Source organism: Astatotilapia calliptera, chromosome 20 (genome assembly GCF_900246225.1).
Source record: "Astatotilapia calliptera chromosome 20, fAstCal1.2, whole genome shotgun sequence".
Lineage (NCBI taxonomy): Eukaryota > Metazoa > Chordata > Actinopteri > Cichliformes > Cichlidae > Astatotilapia > Astatotilapia calliptera.
The window spans coordinates 20,536,600-20,556,221 of record NC_039321.1 but is presented as its reverse complement, the minus strand read 5'-3'; the positions used below and the strand labels follow the sequence as shown (position 1 = coordinate 20,556,221).

Below are 19,622 nucleotides of genomic sequence, written 5' to 3'. Positions count from 1 at the left end.
ATTTATTAAGTTCCAGTTTCCCACAGTTTTTCCCCAGTTTTACTTTGTGTTAACAACAGCAACACTGTATCCAAATCCACTGACTGTGGTAGAGTTTGGGTCTGTGCAAATCTAATTTGGAGCTCACAATGAAGCCATGTTACCATTAAAAGGGAAAAGCCTTTTAAATTTGGGTTTTTAATGATCTCTGCGGGTGTGAAAGAAAAATAATAAACTACACCGCAACGCCAAAATGCTTCTGTAAAGCCCAGCTGGCCTCACTGAAGCAGCTTTGGGCTAAACGTGCTGGACGCGTGCGGAAGTTTCTCGTTTAGTCCGAGCCATCTGAGGAACAAACCTGAAGAGGTATAACATGTCAGTGTTAGAAACCAGCCCTAAGAGTCCCAATGCCACACACACACACACACACACACACACACACACACACACACAAAACACCTGCACAATCCGCTTGGGAAAAAACATCAAACACAAAAACCTCACAAGGTACAAAATATGAAAATAACATTCATATAAATAATTTAAATAGCTATTCTAAAGCTAAACTCTTGGTCTAAAACTTTTGAATGGCCAAAGAGAAGTGCTAATGATATGCTGTACAATTTAGGGGGAATTATTTGAGATTTTAGTTAGGGTGGTATTTCGGGGAACACAATTAAAACAATACACAAAACATTTCTCCAAACTCCCACAATGAAAACACTACATTTTTGATAATGATGTGTCCATAAAATATTGATTCCCATTCTTTTTTTCTTCTTTTTTTGTTTTAAAGGAGCTCCAGATCACTGAGGAGAAGGCCTGAATTTATAATCATTTGCCCACGCGCTCCTCTTCTTTTGCTTTTTAACTTCTAATCGTCCCCCAAAACTTGTGACAGGTCACCAAAGTCACAGTCAAACAGTTCACTGATGCCTTCATGGTCCTCTAGTCCATAGTGGTAGTCGTGACTGTGAGGGGGGGACAAGTTGATGAAACCGTCCAATGGGAGAGGAAGGCCCTCTCCGTTCAGGAAGTCCGTAGAAGAGAGCGGTGAGAGATCAAAATCAGGTAGGTCTCCAAGGTTGGAGAATGGGTCGCCTCCCAGGATGGATTCTGTCACAGAAAGAGAAATGTAAGAAACAGTAAGAGATTAAAGAGAGGATTAAAGAGCTGCACCAACTTACAGTATAAGATCAGTGAAAATTATTTCAAAATAAATCATGAAAAGCTCAAGAATAAAAAATATGGAGCTGGAAATAAGCACAGTAAGTCCATTACCATGATCAAAACCAAGCTAAAGACCATAAATAAAACAATTTATTCTTAGTTTTGCATTAGGTACCAGTGTGCATAATATTTTATCTATGGGAGTCAGGAACACTTCAGCAGCAGTGCCTCAAGCAAAGCTTTTTCCACTGTAGACATTTTGACGTGGCACAGCAGGAAGGGGATGACTGCATTCTACAAGTACTGATTAATACAATTAAAGCCACCTGTTTGATGACACAAAGTGTCAGCAGTGAAAACAGTGTCTCGAAAGAGTCACCAAGGACACTCTTTCGAGGATGCCAATGTTCACATTTTGGACAGAGAGGACAGATGGTTTGAAAGAGGAGTGAAAGAAGCCATCTATGTCCACTGTGAGCGACCATCTTTGAACAGAGGCGGGGGTTTACGACACCAACTCTCTGCCATCTATAATCCAGTTTTGAGTTCCCTCCCCAGACGCCTTAACGCCCACTCACATCCTGGGCCATCTGACCTCAGGAATTCGCATGATAAGGTGGGGCCAGGTTTCACAATGAACACACCCGAAACTCTGGCTGATTGGGACCCACACCCAGTTTCACACCTTGGCTCAGGCGATTAGAGGATCATCAGGGGGTCCTTTTGTCCCTCTGTGGGGGGATACTCCCACTAGGTTTATATCTGGGACTCTCCACCATTTGACCTTAGAACTGAAGAAGCTTCTCGGATGAGAGGTGAAACATCTTCAAGCAACTTAAAGAAGTCCAGACGCTTTTCTTTGCAAGCTCCTTTGACTACGATGACCTGGATGACTGAGAACCTTCACAGACATGTTGCAAATGCCATTTCTAGTAAATACACAACTCGCTCCGACCGACACAACAGCAAAATGTCGAAAGTCTCATATTACAAGACTAAGCGTCTACTTTATTAAAAAAAAAAAAAGTGTTACAAAGTTTCTGAACTGAGCCAGACTAAATGTATATATTGGGATAATTGGTAGTAGTTTTAATTTATTCTTACTTTGTCAAATCTGTAACAGAAATAGCAGAAATCTAAGCTTCATTTACCTTTTTGGGGTTTTAGCACTAAAATGTGTTAATTTTACAATAATGATTACAGGATGTAGTTATGCTTTGCTGTGTTAAATCCTACATCAATATGGACAATATTATGGGAAGGATTATCATCATCTATATAGCTTTTGGGAACCCTATTATTATAAAACTCAAAGCCTCACAAGTTCTATATAATCAGAACAAACTGTGACATCATGTCAATGTTACATGTTCACTGTTGACATTGTGTTTATGTTAATGTGTTCCTGTATGTTTCTAGATACATTCTGATAAACTATTTTTAGTGCAGCGGCACTTTATGAGACGTGGAGTGTGCCGCCATCCATATGTCCTTGGTGAAATTTAAGCAAAATTGTGGGACTTCCTGCCAAGTTTGATATGTTATTAATTCCACCTATTTGCTGTTCTCCTTCTTCGGTTACCTGTGAAGCAAATATTTGCTTCAAAAACTTCCAGGAAATATATCAGTCCAAGAAAGGTGAGGCAAACATTCCCCTCATGTTTTGTCTGCACTGGCTAAAATATAAATGTTGGAAACAGACTGTGTTACGCAGAAGTGGCCTTAAAATAGTTCCTGATGATAATTATACAAATTAATACATAAATGTGGTTTATTTACAACACTCACCTGTGTCGCCACCTAACACCAGTGATGAGGGGTCCTGTTGCGACACTGCTGTTACAGTGGATGATGTGGATGCTGGAGATGATAAACCCACTTCCAGGGCTGTTGAGCAGGTTCTGGGTTGTGATTGGTCGGTGGGTTGTGTGGAAGGTTGAACAAGGGAAGGGTCGGCAATGGGTTTAGAGGGACTGCCTCCTGTCACAGGGCTGCAGACGCCAGAGCTGTCTTCTGGACAGAGGAAGACGTCGATCGGACCTCGCGTGCTCTTCAGCGACACCTGGTAACCCTGGGATGTGCATGCAGATGTGCAGATTAGCAGAAACTCCAACAACAGTGAGTCCAGTGACCAAAATGTTTTCAAAGCTTTTACCTCAGAGGGTTCTGAAACTTGCATCTGGGTTTCTGGTGGAGCTCTGATCACCATAACCAGCTGGTCGGGGGAATCGAACGACTGCCTCAAGTCCTGACAGCGCACATACCCCAACGTGATGAACTCAGCGATTAAGGAATAATTTCATATATTCATTAATGTAAATGTTTAGGCCATCTGTTTTTTGACATCTGTTTCTGAGTGACGCACAAGTCACGAGCATCACGTGTCCAGCTCAGCTCCACTGCTGCTGCCAGAGCCACTTTCTGTTTAACAGATCGCTGCTCATCACTTAGAGATCACAGAGCTGTGCACACGTGACGAGTCTGCACACGGCAACACTCAGAGCTCTGTAACCGCTTCAGACAACCTGATACTCAAAACAAAAAGGATATTTTTTGTTCTGTGGGTCCTCTGTGAGCAATCTGAGCTGCAGATTGCATTTGGAAATGAGCTCATCCAGCTGCTCCTCAGCATCTGTGAGGTCACACACCTCCCTCTGCAGCTCCTTATGGCGGGAAACCAGAGCCGCATCAATGCGATTACCGCTGCAGGGGTAGACGAGAGAAAAACTGACTGCTTAGGGTCACCAGATACACACACACACACACACACCAAGCACTCAAATTTATTCTGCCACAGTTCTTGCTCCCGTTCCCAGATTTCTTTCATTTGCTGTTTTAGGCGTCTTTGAACACTTACAGCCACTGGATGTTGTTCTTTGACTTCTTGGAGATGAGCTGGATCCCCTCCAGGACATTGGTTATGTCGTAGATGCGTCTCTTCTGAACATCGAGCACCTGAGACGCCCAGTTCAGATCCACCACGCCGTCGGCCGACTGGGACAACAGGTCCAGAAAGCGCTTGGTGGTCAGGTTCAAAGAAGTGTCATACCGAGACTTCTCTGCCGTGGTCCGAGGAACTGGGCAGAAAGAGAATACATACAAGAATGAAAAGAAATGCACATATTACTGGTCTAGAGCGTAAGCTGAGACAGCGGTTTGCGGTGGGCAAAAGGTTCAAATGAAGATTATCAGTCACTTTAAAAAAATGGGACTCTTCAGCATCAAAAGAACTTAACCATTCTCTTCTGCTACTGCTTATTCTAGCTGCCTTAGGGCGAGAGGCAGAGTACACCCTGGACAGGTTGCCAGTCTGTCAGAGGGCTAACACATAGAGACAGACAACAACACACTCAGTCACACCAATGGGCAATTTAGGGTTACAATTAACCTAACCCACACTGACTACAATGTCTTCAGACAGTGGGAGGAAGCCAGAGTACCTGGAGAGAACACAAACGCAAACTCCACAGAGAAGGATCCTGACCTGATGGTGGAATGAACTGAACTCAGGACACATTTGCTGTGAGGCAACAGTGCTAACCACTGTGCTTTTGATACCGTATTTTCACGACCATAAGGCGCACTTAAAAGTCTTAGATTTTCTTCAAAAAGTGCGGCGCGCCCTATAGCGCGGTGCGCCCTATGTGTTGTAAGGAGGACGTAGTAGAGAACACCATGAGAACGTTAAAGGGTGAAGTGTGGGCGTTGATCGTATATACCGGGACAATCGCACATACCTGTATAAAAGAACAGGTATGTGCATTATGCAGGACATCGTTGTTTTAACAACCCTGAAAATGGCAAAGAGACACGCTTACGAAGCACAGTTTAAACTGAAGGCCATCAGCTACGCGGAGGAACATGGAAATCGAGCAGCCGTGAGAGAATTTAAGATTAACGAATCGATGGTTCGCAAATGGAGGAAGCTGGAAAACAAGCTCCGGCAGGTCAAGAAAACGCAGCTGAGTTTCCGCGGACATAAGGCGAGGTGGCTCGAGTTGGAGGAAAGACTCGAGCGGTGGATCATCGAGCAAAGAGCGAGCGGGAGAAGCGTTTCGACGGTCACCATTCGGCTAAAAGCAGTTTCACTAGCTGAAGAGATGAACATTGAACATTTCCAAGGAGGTCCGTCTTGGTGCTTTCGTTTTATGAAACGGTGCCATTTTTCCATCCGGACCAGGACTACGGTAGCGCAGCAACTTCCAGCGGATTATAAGGAAAAGCTGGCCATCTTCCGCTCCTACTGCAGCAAACACATCGGCGACAAAAACATCCAGCCCAGCCACATCACAAACATGGACGAGGTCCCGCTCACTTTTGACATCCCGGTGAGTCACACTGTGGAGAAGAAGGGGACCAGCACGGTAGCGTGCCCATCTCACAGCCGATGTGAAAAAACTTGTGAAGCAAATGAACTGTGAGCTTGCTGTCATTCCGGGAGGCCTGACAAAGGAACTCCAACCGCTGGACATCGGTGTGAACCGCCCGTTCAAAGTAAGGCTGCGAGCGGCCTGGGAGCGATGGATGACCGGTGGAGACCACAGTTTCACTAAGAGTGGAAGGCAGCGCCGGTCGAGTTACGCCACAATTTGCCAATGGATTGTAGATGCTTGGGCTAACATGTCTGCTGGCACTGTTGTTCGAGCTTTCGCAAAAGCCGGCATCGTTTCCGAGGAGCCGCACGGCACGGAAAGTGACTCTGACGGTGAAGACAGTGAACCTGGCATGTTTGATGGAGATTTAGCGCAGCTGTTCAATTCAGACACAGAGGATGAGGACTTCGATGGGTTTGATTGATGATAAAAATGTGAGTACCAAACTTTGTTTTGCTCCTGCTTTATTTTTAAATACGCACACTTGTATGCTTGTGTGTTGTTGATGATGACGATTATTGGTAATAAAAATGTGAGTACCAAACTCAGTTTTGCTCCTGCTTTATTTTTAAATACGCACACTTGTATGCTTGTGTGTTGTTGATGATGACGATTACCGGCAATAGAAATGTGAGTAAGGTACCGAATTCAGGTTTGCTCCCGCTTTATTTTTAAATACGCATACGGTACTTGTATGCGCCCTATGGTCCAGTGCGCCTTATGTGTGTGTTAAATACAGTAAGGGCACACATAACTGAGACTGCGCCTTTTAGCACAGTGCGCCTTATGGTCGTGAAAATACGGTATATAAAAATAAAGAATTCCCCCCTCGCTCCTCTCTGCTATGGATGCAAAGTTGCTTTGCATCCATCTCCTTCCAAACAGATCCCAGTGGAAATCCACATGGACTGCATTTCTAACAATTCAGAAGTCTATCTTGCATGAGGGATAGACTCATATTTCTACATTATACCAATTAATATAATGTGTGTGTCACGTGTAGCTTTTCCGTTTCAAGTCCATCATTTGATCCTTTTGGTGCATGCAGTGAGCCCAAATACTGCAAATGAAAGGGATCAAATGAACTGATAAATCGCAACGCCTCTTCTCTTGCTCCATTCTCAAAAAAACAGTCTCTCCATTATTTGAATAGAAAGATATTTGTAAGTTTCTCTCACTACAGCCAGCCTGGAGGAGACAGGATGACAGGCCGCGCTGATAAAAGAACAGCTGCTTTTATGACAATGACTGAGAGCAAAGGTGAGCAAGGATGTGTGGGCGAGGATTTTTTAGAGCGGGGTGTGGGCTGTCAGCTGTACCTCTGGGAGGAGCAGGAGTGGAAAGCGGTGCCTGGCCTGTGGAAGGTCGAGTGGTGCTGACATACTGATGGTCACTGTCCAGGTCCAACTTCCTTTTTACCTGAAGGAACACACGTCTGGAGTAAGAAACAGACGTAAGACAGTAACAGACTAACTGCTGACACAGACACGCACTGTTTACGAGCAGAGAAATGTGAAAATGATACCAGCAACAGGTGGGTAACTTACAGCAGCTCTGCTACGTGCAGTATGTAAACGAACAACTCCTCAGTTTAACCACTTCCCTTATTGCTCTTTCACTTTCTCTCTCCCCTTTCCTCCCACACCTCCCTTCCTCACCGGTGGCCTTCCCAGAGACGGTCTCCTCTTGTCCTGGATCCCTACGTCAGCTGGGCCCTGCGGAGTGGCGAACAGCAGGATCTCCCCCGTGCTCGTCGGGGCAGGGGCTGGGTGGAGTCCTTCATTGCTGGGGCTGGTGATAATCACTATCTGGTGGTCCTCGTCCAAGTTGATACTCCCAGAGTTCAGCAAAGTCTCAAAGTCTGCTAACAGATCCTCCGATGTCTGCCCTGTTATCAGAGTCTCTGACATTGCAGTGTGTCACCAGGAGCCCCTCTTCACTGGACTTGGGTGGCGGTGGTTGTGGTAGTTATAAACTAAGGTGCTGTTATGACAGTATCAGCACCGACTCACATCTGCCATTTTTTTGTGAATAAAGGCAACAAGGGTGAATTCTCGTGAAAACTGTCTCGAATGAGTTCATTAGCAGGTGGAACATTTCATAAACTGTTTTATTTTGTTACACATTTTGATTACACCACAGCAATGTAAAGCCACGTCCTAAAACTCAGACTGAGGCTGAAACAGCAAGCCAGGGTGTGCTGCCAAACAGGAAATTTGGCACATGAAATATTGCTAAATGCATACTATAAAAGCTCCGCCGCGAATAAGTTATCAGAGAACCAGTCCGAAACTGGCCGTGGGAGAAATCCAGTCAGGCAAGCTAGCAAAGGGAGCAAGCTAACCTTTTGTTTTCATCTCTCCTGTCAGTACAGTAGAGCCGAGGCCTGGCCACACTGCCCCTGAACAGCTACCACCCCGGCTAACGAGCTAGCTTCCAACCAAATGACAAAGACTCGAACAGGGTCACAAAACAAACTCGAGCAGCCGCCAAACTAGCAGGTCACGCCGGTAGAACAATATTACTTCTCCTTGTATTAAACACCGAGCGAAGTTAAGAGGCTATTAAAACTTTACAGCAGCTTACAGAAGTGAGCGATGAGAACAAAATATCCACGCAGCAAAAAAGCATCACGGGAACTTAAAATCATCTTTGAGACTATATCTATAAAAGCGAGCATCAGTCCAGCGGATAGTACATAGATGTGGTCGAATATGAATATATAGGGCAGATTAGCATGTTAGCTAACTTATTAGCGGCAGTTGTTCAATCCCCTTGTTTTGTTGGGGCACGCAGGAAGCAGTCCGACAAAATTGGAAATATAAGCACATAAAGCGGCGAAAAACAAGCGCACGGTTTAACATAACAATCGGTGGACCTCGCCTGCTCACCCCGGCCGCAATCCACCCGTTAAAACGCCGTCATTACCCCGTTATCGTCCTTTATTGTTGTTTTTGTCTCAGCTGATCTACATCTAAACAAGCCCCTGACGGTTTTCGCGCGAAATCTTTTTTGCCGCGAAACCAACACGTGCGCCAAGCAGTCGGTTGGGATTGGTCCGAGCTGTGCGCTTTTCGCGGGGCGGGGCCGAGGAGCTCTGATTGGCAGAAGCGGGTGTCTGTCACGTCACGAACGCAGATAAATCGATGAGAAGCGCGTTCGCGGAACTTGGAAAATAAAGCATTTTATTTTAGTTGAAGCAAATATATTTAGTTTATTAGGCTGATGTCAAGCAAGTTGTTTGTAATTAATATAAATTTACATTTTTGTTGTTGTCGGAGTAAAAAAAAAACTATTAACCGCAGTTCTTCTTGCCGGTCTCGCGTTCGAGAAGAGTTTCTCACAAATAATAATACTACTACTACTACTACTACTAATAATAATAATAATAATAATAACAACAATAATAATAACATTAATAATAATAAAACATGTCTGGGTGAAAGCGATTTTCCTTAGTTAAGCAGTTACCTCAAGAGGCAGCCATAAGTAATCGAGCGCCTACCACCCAGTAGGAGTGCTACAAGATGGCGCAGGCAATATTTGAGGTGCTGGAAGGTATGAGTATTTATTTATTTGCAGCGTAATTACAGTTACCCAAAACGTTTGCTCCTACTTTAGATATTTCACTGATGTAGGCCCATTCGGAAACGCAGAAAAATAACGTAAATCCACGTACAAGCCTCTGGTTTTGTTTCAATCAGGAAAACACATAGGAAGGACTCTGTATGAATGTAAACAAACAAAGTGATTAAACACTTTTTCGACCTAACGGACAGCTTATTATTAATCGTAGTCATCGTATTGCAGTCAGATGGTAAATGTATTTACATTTCAGGGTGATTTTCTTTCCTTCAGGCCCTCTCAATGACAAGACTTTGTAATATTACTGGACTAACAGCCTGTTTGTTGTAAATGGATTATTACTGTTTTTGTTATTGTAAGTGAGTACAGTATCAGGAGATTACTGTACGCAGATTTGAAGTGGATGTAGAGATATCCTTATCGAAAGCTGTTAGTCTTCCACACTAATATTGCTTCTGATCACAGTTGATTAGATAAAACTACTAATTCATGTTTAGACATTTCAGTAAGTCATGCATCAGACTAAAATGGATCTTTGCAGCAGGTGAATTCTTCTTCTTCTTACTCTTCAGGCATGGACAATCAGACAGTGCTGGCAGTCCAGTCACTGCTAGACAGCCAAGGAGGTGTTCCTGACCCAAACAACCAAAACGTCTCTGGGACGCCAACAATCCAGTCTATGGGTATGTAATAGCATGCACAGCTGTGGGACAGGCTGTGTCATTGTCCTGTTATTCTTTTATGTCAAGAGACATGTCATCCATCCATCCATTTTCTGACGCCTATCTGGGTCTGGGTTTTTGGGCAGAAGGAGAGATGCCCGCCCATCTCTTCTAGCTAATCCAGGAGGACACCAAGACATTCCTAAGCCAGCTGAGATATTTCTCTTCATTCTGTCCTGGATTTTGCCCAGTGCATTCTAAAGGGAGGATGTGTCGGAAAAATCCCTCAGGTAGCAGGTATTTTTGCCAGAATCACCTCAACTGGCTCCTTTCAGTGTGGAAGAGGATCAGACAAAGGGCAATTCAGAAAACCCCAATACCAAGAACTAAAAATAGAGAACAGTTTACCCTGCCTAGGAGAGGGTTACCAAGGCCCAACCATGGAGTCAGACATGTGGCTTGAGGCAGAGCGCCTGGTGGTCAGGCCTTATCCACGGGGCCTGTCCAGGCATAGCCAGAATGAGCAACAATGAGCCCACCACAAACAAAAGGTACCACAGGGGTTCGGTGCCTTGTGGATTGGGTGGCGGTCAGTGACCCTGGTGGTTGGATTCAGTTTAATTTGATTAATCATCGCAGAGACCAAGGTTCTTGAAAAGTCTTGTCGTCAGATCAGCTTATTAAGTAAATGTCAGTTAAAACAATTTAAGTAGTTTATAAGCACATGTTTTTCATCCTGATGTTATTGCAGCTCATATTTGTGTCACATAACAAAAACCTTACACAAAAAGAAGAATCTAGAGGCAAGAATTTGACACGTTATTACGGTTGTGTTATTAGTTAGTTAGCTATTAGCTGGTTCATCAAACCAAAATGAGGTCCTCGTGACAGACTCGACTGCTAGTTTAATTTATCTGGTGGTGCACACTTTTTGCTGTGAAATGATGTCATCGTGTGCAGTCTTTGAAAAATACTTTTCCGCTAAAATAGCTATTAAAGCCAAGTGCATCACTGCAAAAACATTAAAGGATGAATATCACCACCCATTAAATGTCCAAAAGTGCATTAACATCCTCAAAATTGACTCATGTGTGTCTTTTTTTCCCCCGTCTGCTGTTTCTTGCTGCCTAAAACCTTTATACAGACGACGAAGACGTGTTCCTGTGTGGGAAGTGTAAAAAACAGTTCAACTCTTTGCCTGCTTTCATGACGCACAAGAGGGAGCAGTGCCAGTCTAGCACCCCTTCTCTGTCCACAGTGTCCTTGGCCTCCACCAATGCTTACACGCCTGTCCCGTCTATTAGTTCGGTACCGCAGACTCCTGCCAACAGACAGGTGAGGAAAGCAAAAGGGCAATTTATCTGTGGGGGTGATAAATAACTTGCTCGGTTTAATAAGTTAGTTGTGCAGAGTGCAGAGCTTAAAGCAGTAATAAAACTGATAAGAAATGTAAGGAGAAGTGGGAAAGAGGTAATGGTCTGAGGTAAAGCTGACCTGATGGTAAAAGTATTTTATAAATACATTATATAAGAGGCCAGGACTGTAAAGGAAAAAAGATTTTGTTATAATGATTCAAAAAGCAGCTGATGTGACTGTTTAACTTGGCACTCACACAGGTGTCCACCTACATCACAGTCCCTCCCTCCCCTTTGACGCACACTCTGGTCCAAGGCAACGTGCTCGTCAGCGATGACATCCTCATGTCTGCCATCTCAGCCTTCACCTCCATCGACCAGCCCATGGCCCCCATGCAGACTCCCATACAGGTACTGTTTGCTTCCTTCTCTCTTTCACGCCCAGCATTTGAATTTATTACATCCTGTCACCAAATCTGTGCGCTTCCTTTATGACAGAGTAACCTGAGCATGCACACAGCCGGTGTGTCCTACTTACAGCACCATCACCACCACCTCCATCACCTTCATCAACCGCAGCAGCAGCCCCCGCAGCAGCAGCAGCAACAACAACAACAACAGCAGCAGCAGCAGCCGCCCTCCCATCCCCTGCCACCTGCACAGCCCACCCAGCAGACACTCACTTCCCAGGTCCCGGCGAGCCACAGCAACTCAGTGGTGCAGGTGTACAGCACTCTGCCCCACATGGTCGGAGGTGGAGGGGGTGGCGGGGGTGGAGCTGAGATCCACACACTGGGTTTGCAGCCTTTCCATCCTGTGCAAGTGAGTGAGGCTTGCTGTTTGGTTGCCGTCGCAGTGGTTAAAATGATACGTTTCCAGTTTCTGTGACCATGCGTGTCTTCCTCAGGTGCCCAGTCAGGGTGTGGAGAGTCATTCGTTCACAACCCCTCCCGTGTACAGCCCCGGGAAGCAGGGCACCAAAACCAAGACCTGCAGCATCACTGCCAGCATGGCGGAGCTGGGTGACTTTGAAAAGGTTATCGTTCCCAAGCGACCGAGGAACTGTAAAAAAAGCTCAGATGGAGTCGCAGGTATGTGTGGAAAAAGATTACATTTGTAGGCTACAGTTTTTATCTAATGGAACTGTAGAAGACAACATGATGGATGTTTATATAAACTGTATTAACTGTTTATATAAACTGTATTAATTGTCTGAATTGGACTCCTCAGCAGAGCAGCTCAAGGGAAAAGGTCCGAAGCTCAAATGTAACTTCTGTGACAAAGTCTTCTCGAAAAACTTTGATCTCCAGCAGCACATTAGGAGGTGAGTTGCTTTCCAGGATGTAGAATCGACCAGCTTTAAAGCTGAAATAAAGGATTCATTAAAACAATTTCCCTCTTGCAGCCACACGGGAGAGAAACCGTTTCAGTGCATCGTCTGTGGCCGAGCCTTCGCGCAGAAGTCCAATGTGAAGAAACACATGCAGACACACAAGGTGCTGTGATATAGAGGTATCTGCATGATGTATTTAAATTTTAATCAACACACTAACAACAGCTGTCTTTATCTTACAGGTGTGGCCTATGAGCGTGGCCAGCACTGTGTCTAGACTACCAATCACAGTAAAGGTGGTGCCAGTGCCCCCCAGTGAGGAAGAAGAAGGCGGGGAACAGCAGCAGGAAAGTGAGCGGGATGAGGACGGGATGCAGGAAACACAAACAGAGGAGCCAACGCAAGCAGGTACCGTCTGTTAAATAACACACTGTGAAAAACACACTGCAAGCAGAGCCCGGTGTAGATCCAGAACCCACTGAAGAGACTAAGGCCCAGTTTACTTACACATTGTCAGTACAAAACTGGGCTTGTTTTACTCTCCCTTTATGTATTTTTGGGAGTTTACTAACATTTGCTAACTGTGCTTATATCTGACGCAGAACAAAAGCATGTTTTTGCATTTGATATTAAATGAACTGACTGCACCTGTGTTTAGAAAGCAGCACAGCTTTTGTAAATCATCTGTAAAACTAACCACACATATGAGCGCTTTTTGGAGATTGTACTTGCATGGTATTTTGTCACGTTTAGTTAATCTTGCCGTATATGCCCTGTCTGACCTGGGAATACTTCAGGATCTCCCAAGAGGAACTAGAAAATGTTGCTGACGACAAAGACATCTGGGACACTTTGCCACTGCGACCTGATTTCCAGATAAGCACGAGTTAATCAATGGATTTCAAAAAGTTTGCTTAAAATGTTATTCAACAATTGAAACTCAGGAGAAAAGGGCTATGTAAAGTTAGAAGTAACGATCAGCTACAACACGAGACAATTTTAAAAGTAAAGTAAAAAATGTACCTGATTTAAATTTGGTCAAACTTCTCTTCGAGATTGCATCCTCGCACACTTCTGGACTGTTTCCAGTCTCACAGGAAGTCCTGTTCTGACCCTTTGTACCACTGACTTCCTGTGTCGAACCAACCTGACTGTCATGTTGAGACCAAACTGCAGTTTTTCACAGGGTCCAAGCCCAGATGTGGTGCTCCAGGTCAGGACCATGACCAGGCACAGACACTTTACCACCTCAGGTCCTGTGATAAAGTTCTACTGTTTAATATTGTGACATCTAAGTAGGAGCTTTCTAGGCAAACGCTCTGAACTCCTGGAGCAAAGCAGTCAGCTCAGTACTACTCAGCACATTTGCCTCCTTTGTAGTCCTCGCCAAAATGACAGCTGATAGGTCTGACGCTGACGCTGCCTGACACCAAGTCAGAGTGAATGAGCGAGCCAGAAATAGCAGCATCAGTGAAATCATTCCAGTGATTCTAAGGAGATAACGTTGAATGTGACAGCAGCCAGATTTAAATCAGGCGGGCAGATTGCTGCTGTGTCCCTCAGCTGTAGAGGTGTGGCGGTGTTCCTCAAGAAGTCTGTTTTTGTCAGTAACAGTGACTGTCACTGATAAATCAGCCTCTACTGTCTTTTCATTGTTATGGTTTCTTGACACATGTGGACACTCACAGCCCTCACTGTTAACTCACTGCTTGACTGCAGAAGCACCTGGGGAGCTGGAGGAGAGAGTGGCCGAGGTTCGGGCTGATCCAGAGGGCAGCCAAGTGGAGGATGTGCAGAGCAGGCAGAACCAGCAGTGCCCGGCTCAGACCAAACAGATCGTGGTGATAGACAGCTCCTACCAGTGCCAGTTCTGCGCCAGCAGGTTTAAGACCTACTTCCAGCTCAAGTCCCACCTGACCCAACACAAGGGGGAGCAGGTGAGTCATAAAGACATGATGGGTACACATTAGAAAACTGTGCTGATGAGTTGGATTGACTGAAAACGTCCAGACACACACGGGGTTAGTCACTCGGACTTTGTGACTGTTTTCCTGCAGGTTTATAAGTGTGTGTTAAAATCATGCTCCCAGACCTTCCAGATTCTGGATCAGTTTTTGGAACACATCCGGACGCACCAGGAGCAACTGACCTACCGCTGCCACCTGTGCAGCAAGGTGTTCCCCTCGCTCTTTGAGCTGGGACTCCACCAGTACTCCCATTCCCTCTGCCCGCAGCAAAATACACGCAAGGAGGCCACCGTGTACAGGTCAGCTCAAGCACTTATCCTCGAGTGGAAGGAGTAGAGAGAAGAAGTTTGGAGAGGTGGAGAGAGCCTGCTTGCATAAATCCCATAACACATATGTCATATTCCTTTGTTGCATAGTTTGTCTTGAGCAGGTCTCACGTTCACTGTTCTGCTGCTGTAAATAATCACTTGTACTTTTGCCTGTAGCAAAAATTATATATCACGTCTTACTCTGAACTGCATGTCTACTAGTCATTTCTACAGTTGTCAGACTGAATGCGCTTCTTCATAGGATTTGTTAACAGTGACAGTTTACGTTTTTCCTTCAGATGTGTGAAATGCCAAAGCCGATATTCTACGCAAGAAGCGTTAGAGCAACACCTGCTAACTGCATCGCACAGCTTTCCCTGCCCACACTGTCAAAAGGTACACTATGACACACCCGACGTTTCACCTTTTATTCACTGTGTATGCACATGTTAAAGTAGGCTTCAGATTCCCTGTGCCTAATGCAACTTGGCTTGAATGGTTTAGTTCATGAACATAGGTTTGAGCTGTTTGAGGCGTTTTGTTTCCCGTGTCAGTTCAGTCTCTGACTCACGCCCTTTGCGACCATCAGGTCTTCCCATGTGAAAGATACTTCAGACGCCACCTCCCCACTCACGGCGTTGGCGGCAGGTTCAAGTGTCAGATCTGCAAGAAGGCCTTTAAGACGGAGCACTACCTCAAACTGCACACACGGATTCACTCAGGTTATCTTTTCATCTGTTTGGCTATGTTGTATGACCTCATGCACCGCAGACTATATGCAAAACATGCACAGTTTCCCTTCTGTTCAGTTATTATGAAGGAGGTATTTATTAATGTCAGAGGAAATTAGGTGGTCACAGTTGCTCCAAGTGACTAAGAACAGCAACTATTAATACAATGTATTACAATGTTACAAAATAGCTCTAATATATACAGATACATACAATGGAAGACTATGGGACTGGAATAACAGGACAGACTAGAGCAGACAACAGACAGGTAACGATTAAGTCAAGGCTGCATGATAAGAAGGTGCTGAGAGGGGTGGGTTGTAAGGTGGTCTGCAGATGTGCAGTGACTCTAGACTGGTTTTAGCATCTCATGAGATGTGAACACCCGATTTTGTTCGCTGTGCATACAGCTTAGGCGTAAGTTTAATGCTGATTCCATTTTCTAGGTGAAAAGCCATATAAATGTTCCCTCTGTGAGGCGACGTTCAACAGGAAAGACAAAGTGAAGCGACACATGCTCATTCATGAACCCTTTAAGAAATACAAGTGTCCTTTCAGGTGAGACCTTTAAGTGGGAAAGCCCTGTTCTCCTCTGTTTGTTTTTCCTTTTCTAAAAGTTATTCACTCTTGTTTTTCTCATTTTCATCAGGACACATGTCGGTTGCACCAAAGAATTCAACAGACCAGACAAACTCAAGGCCCACATCCTGTCACACTCTGGTGAGTGGATAACACCAAGAATATTTTTGAGGAAAAAGATGAAGAAGCACTGTTAGGGATCTTCTGTATTCCAGATACAGTATGTATATGCGAATATTTTAATGCATCATCACATGAACTTTTTTCCAGGTATCAAGCCCTACAAGTGTCTGTTCTGTCAGAAGGCGTTCAGCCGCAGGGCTCACATGCTCGAGCATCAGCAGTCCCACACTGATAACTACCGCTTCCGTTGCTCCACCTGCAACAAGGGCTTCACCAGGCAGAGCTATTACAGAGATCACAAATGTCCTGCCGCAGGAAATGAGCTGGAAGCAGAAATGGGGACGGGAGAAATGGAGGGAGACGAGGTAGAGGAGGCTGAGGAGAAGGACGGAGAGGATGAGCAGAGAAGAAACGGGTTTACGAGAAAAGCAAAAAGGACGGAGACAGGGGGAGATGATGGAGCGGTGGGCAATGGCATAAATGGCATCCGGCAGCAAGTGGAAACACATGGGGAGGCGGGAGAGGAGAGAAGGAATGATGAGGGCTGTCAGGCTGTGCTGTCCATCAGCACCATCGAAAGGCAGACAAAGGGAGAAGAGGAGGAGGATGACGGGGTGAATCATGGTGGAGGAGGACTGGAGCAGATTTCAAGCGATGACCAAAGCTGTTTGCAGCAGCCATGTTTGTAGTCCTAATGCCAAGTCCGAATGTTTCCAGGACCAGTCGACAAGCTTTGTTATCCTTTTTTTTATTATTTAAACCACACATTTACATAACATTATTTGTTTTAAATTAAAACGTCATTTAAATTATTACACTGGATTAACAGGAACTGGAAGATTTGAAGGATCTGTTGGATCTATGATGCCCAGTGGAAAGTTTCTAAATTCTTGTATTATGTGCAAGTTCAAACCATGCCGGCTCCGTCACAACATAATCTCAAGCCTTTGCCAAAATGTTCTGTTTTCATGTCATTTCATGTAACGACAAATAAAATTACTTTAAGGTTTGTACGTGACTCAAAGTGTAATTGTGTCTATTTAAATGCATGTTAGTGCATGTTTTAGTGCAGGTGCCACCAAAGCTGCTGACGTTATAATGGTTTCAGTTTTGGCTTTGGTTGGGTCACTCAGCGAGTCTGAGAAGCATTTCAAAGCAGCTCTGGGGGAAAGGGGAACTTCTGGGGAACTCCTCATCAATGCACTCAAGAGTATTTTGGTAGGCTGGCCACTGCTGGGATGGGTCACCACACTTCCAGGTTTTCTGTTTGGGTAATGGGTCTTATCGTGGCTCACTAGAGTCCCAAAGCCTTAGAAATGCCTTTCTTTTACCTGCTTCACTTACCTCTTGGTCTAGATCATAGGTGTCAAACTCTGGCCCGCGGGCCAAATTTGGCCCGCAGCCTAATTACATTTGGCCCGCAAAGCCATACCAAATTATTATTAGAGCTGGCCTACTGGTATTATACAGCTAATATATATATTGTTTAGTATTAAGCTTTGCTTGTTCCATATTCAGTTTTTCAGCAAAACTTGTTTGAGTCCATAAGAAGAGATTCATTCTTAAATCTGGAGGAAGATTTTTTTCCAATAAATATTAATGTTAGCCCGCGACCTTGTTCCAGTTTTGAATTTTGGCCCACTGTGAATTTGAGTTTGACACCCCTGGTCTAGATAATGAAATTTATTTCAAACTTCTGATAAAAAAATGGGGTTAATTACATTTAATTCATGATTTAACAATAGGGGGTGATTACTTTTTCATACAGGTTTAACAAATTCCTATAATTAATAAAATAATTTATAAACTAGCTGTATTTACACCAGTAATCTATGACTGATTAAAAAAAACCCACAAACTAAACTATACAGAATGACCAGTTTTTAACATTGCTTTTAACTTCAGCTCAACTCGCAGTAGATGGTAAATCTTCCTTTAAAATCAGCCTTTACTGTTAGTTTTAGAGTGATTCATTGCCATTCATAATGGTGAATCACCCAAAAATGTTTCCAACACCAAATTTCACTTATTTAACTACTTCTGTATATTCTTTCATCCAGACTACATTATGCTTTAGACCAGTGATTCCCAAAGTGTGGAAGAAACTCAGCTTGAAATTAAACATATGTAGTTACATGTTTATTGAAATGTATTAATATAAAAAGGTCAATTAAAATCGGTAAATAAAGGTAGTTAGTTTGTGATTTAACCCATTACTCTGACCAAAGTTTATTGATCTCATTTGTCTCCCAGTAACAGGTGGGTCACGCATCGGCCTTTACAATTTGCATATGCCTGGGTAGATTTAGCAGTTTATAACAGACGGCTCGCGCTGACTTAGACTTTGACCCTCTTGCTGTTGGGTAACTGCAGTTGCATAACTGCAGTTGCATTTTAGATCAGAGTCCCAAGAAAGCATGCAAGCTTGCTTATTGGGAAAAGCAACCAGGATGCATCTGGCATAGTAAATACCCTGATAATGTGGGTAGTGAAACACCACATGTAAGGAGAAAATGTTTATCATAGCAGAGAGGATAAGGAACCAAACCACAACTGTGTCCTTAAACCTGCCAGGGCAAGCAAGACTAAGTAAATCAAAGTGATAAACAAGATGATACAAAATGTCTTTTTTACCAACTGCATCCCAGTAAAGGCACACACACATTTCTGAGTTAATTTATTAAGGTGGCATTATCTATATTACACATCGTTCATATACATCAGAAATTAAACAGGGAAAAGAAAATAGTGTTAACATAAACCTCTTTTTAAAACCTCTCTTTTAAAAAAGAAACTTTGTTATTGACACCATTTACAACTTCATGTACAGGGGAGTGACAGTGGTTTATTTGGATATGGAGGCTTCTAGACAAAAAAAATTAAAACCCAAAAAAGAAAAAAAGAAGCAGTTAATATTTACATATCTATTCAACTATGTTCCCAAGATTTTAATATGCGATCGACCCAGAACAAGATCAAAACGTCATCCTGCATCAGGGAAAACAATCTGAGGCAAAGCTGTAAATAGGCAACTAGACCAACTTTCCATCTTGATACATTCATCAGTTTTTATGCTAGCATTGTCTCAGTAGTTGTTGTCCTAGCCGAGGTCACACTTGACTATTTAAAAACAGGCCACGTGACACCCCCCCCCCCAAGCTCAATCTGGTGCAGTCCAGAGTATTCACTTTAGCATAAAGCAACCTGCGGTGGATCATCTCTGCCGGCTTCAAGCTGCTAACAAAGCATGCCTGAAGCCCGAGGGTGGAAATAAGGCTACCTGAAGGCTAATGACAGATGATCTCACCATGCACGTGGAAACGGTGAGTCCAGGGGTACAGACAAAGCAGAATGGAACTCGCACAAGCTGGGGGTGTTGGGAAAGAAAGTGCCGTGCTTTATTAGACTAACACCGCCTGAATCCAATGCCCCCATCAGTGACCCCAACAGTCTTTCA

The 19,622-nt window shown here is 44.1% G+C and overlaps 2 protein-coding genes across 4 annotated transcripts; one reads left to right on the top strand and one right to left on the bottom strand.

Annotated features, from left to right (window-relative positions):
- Nucleotides 1–481: 481 nt before the first annotated feature.
- Nucleotides 482–8,567, bottom strand: e2f1 (E2F transcription factor 1). Its single transcript, XM_026155241.1, has 7 exons — nucleotides 7,181–8,567; nucleotides 6,842–6,941; nucleotides 4,007–4,226; nucleotides 3,700–3,852; nucleotides 3,305–3,419; nucleotides 2,938–3,220; nucleotides 482–1,095 (listed from the first exon to the last, which is right to left on the bottom strand). The coding sequence occupies exons 1-7, from the start codon at nucleotides 7,430–7,432 to the stop codon at nucleotides 854–856; spliced, it is 1,365 nt and encodes a 454-aa protein (XP_026011026.1). The 5' UTR covers nucleotides 7,433–8,567; the 3' UTR covers nucleotides 482–853.
- Nucleotides 8,568–9,001: 434 nt separating this feature from the next.
- Nucleotides 9,002–17,178, top strand: znf341 (zinc finger protein 341). Of its 3 annotated transcripts, none has more exons than XM_026154774.1 (16): nucleotides 9,002–9,080; nucleotides 9,680–9,790; nucleotides 10,914–11,104; nucleotides 11,386–11,535; nucleotides 11,623–11,946; nucleotides 12,032–12,215; nucleotides 12,358–12,448; nucleotides 12,530–12,620; nucleotides 12,700–12,865; nucleotides 14,177–14,394; nucleotides 14,515–14,723; nucleotides 15,032–15,128; nucleotides 15,322–15,454; nucleotides 15,910–16,021; nucleotides 16,113–16,183; nucleotides 16,313–17,178. In XM_026154774.1, exons 1-16 carry the CDS (start codon nucleotides 9,050–9,052, stop codon nucleotides 16,852–16,854), a joined length of 2,721 nt encoding a protein of 906 aa, XP_026010559.1. In that variant the 5' UTR covers nucleotides 9,002–9,049; the 3' UTR covers nucleotides 16,855–17,178. The 3 variants fall into 3 exon arrangements, with proteins under 3 accessions (XP_026010559.1, XP_026010560.1, XP_026010558.1); XM_026154775.1 differs by having other exon boundaries at nucleotides 12,355–12,448; nucleotides 14,548–14,723; XM_026154773.1 differs by having other exon boundaries at nucleotides 9,003–9,080; nucleotides 12,355–12,448.
- The last annotated feature ends 2,444 nt before the right edge of the window (nucleotides 17,179–19,622 follow it).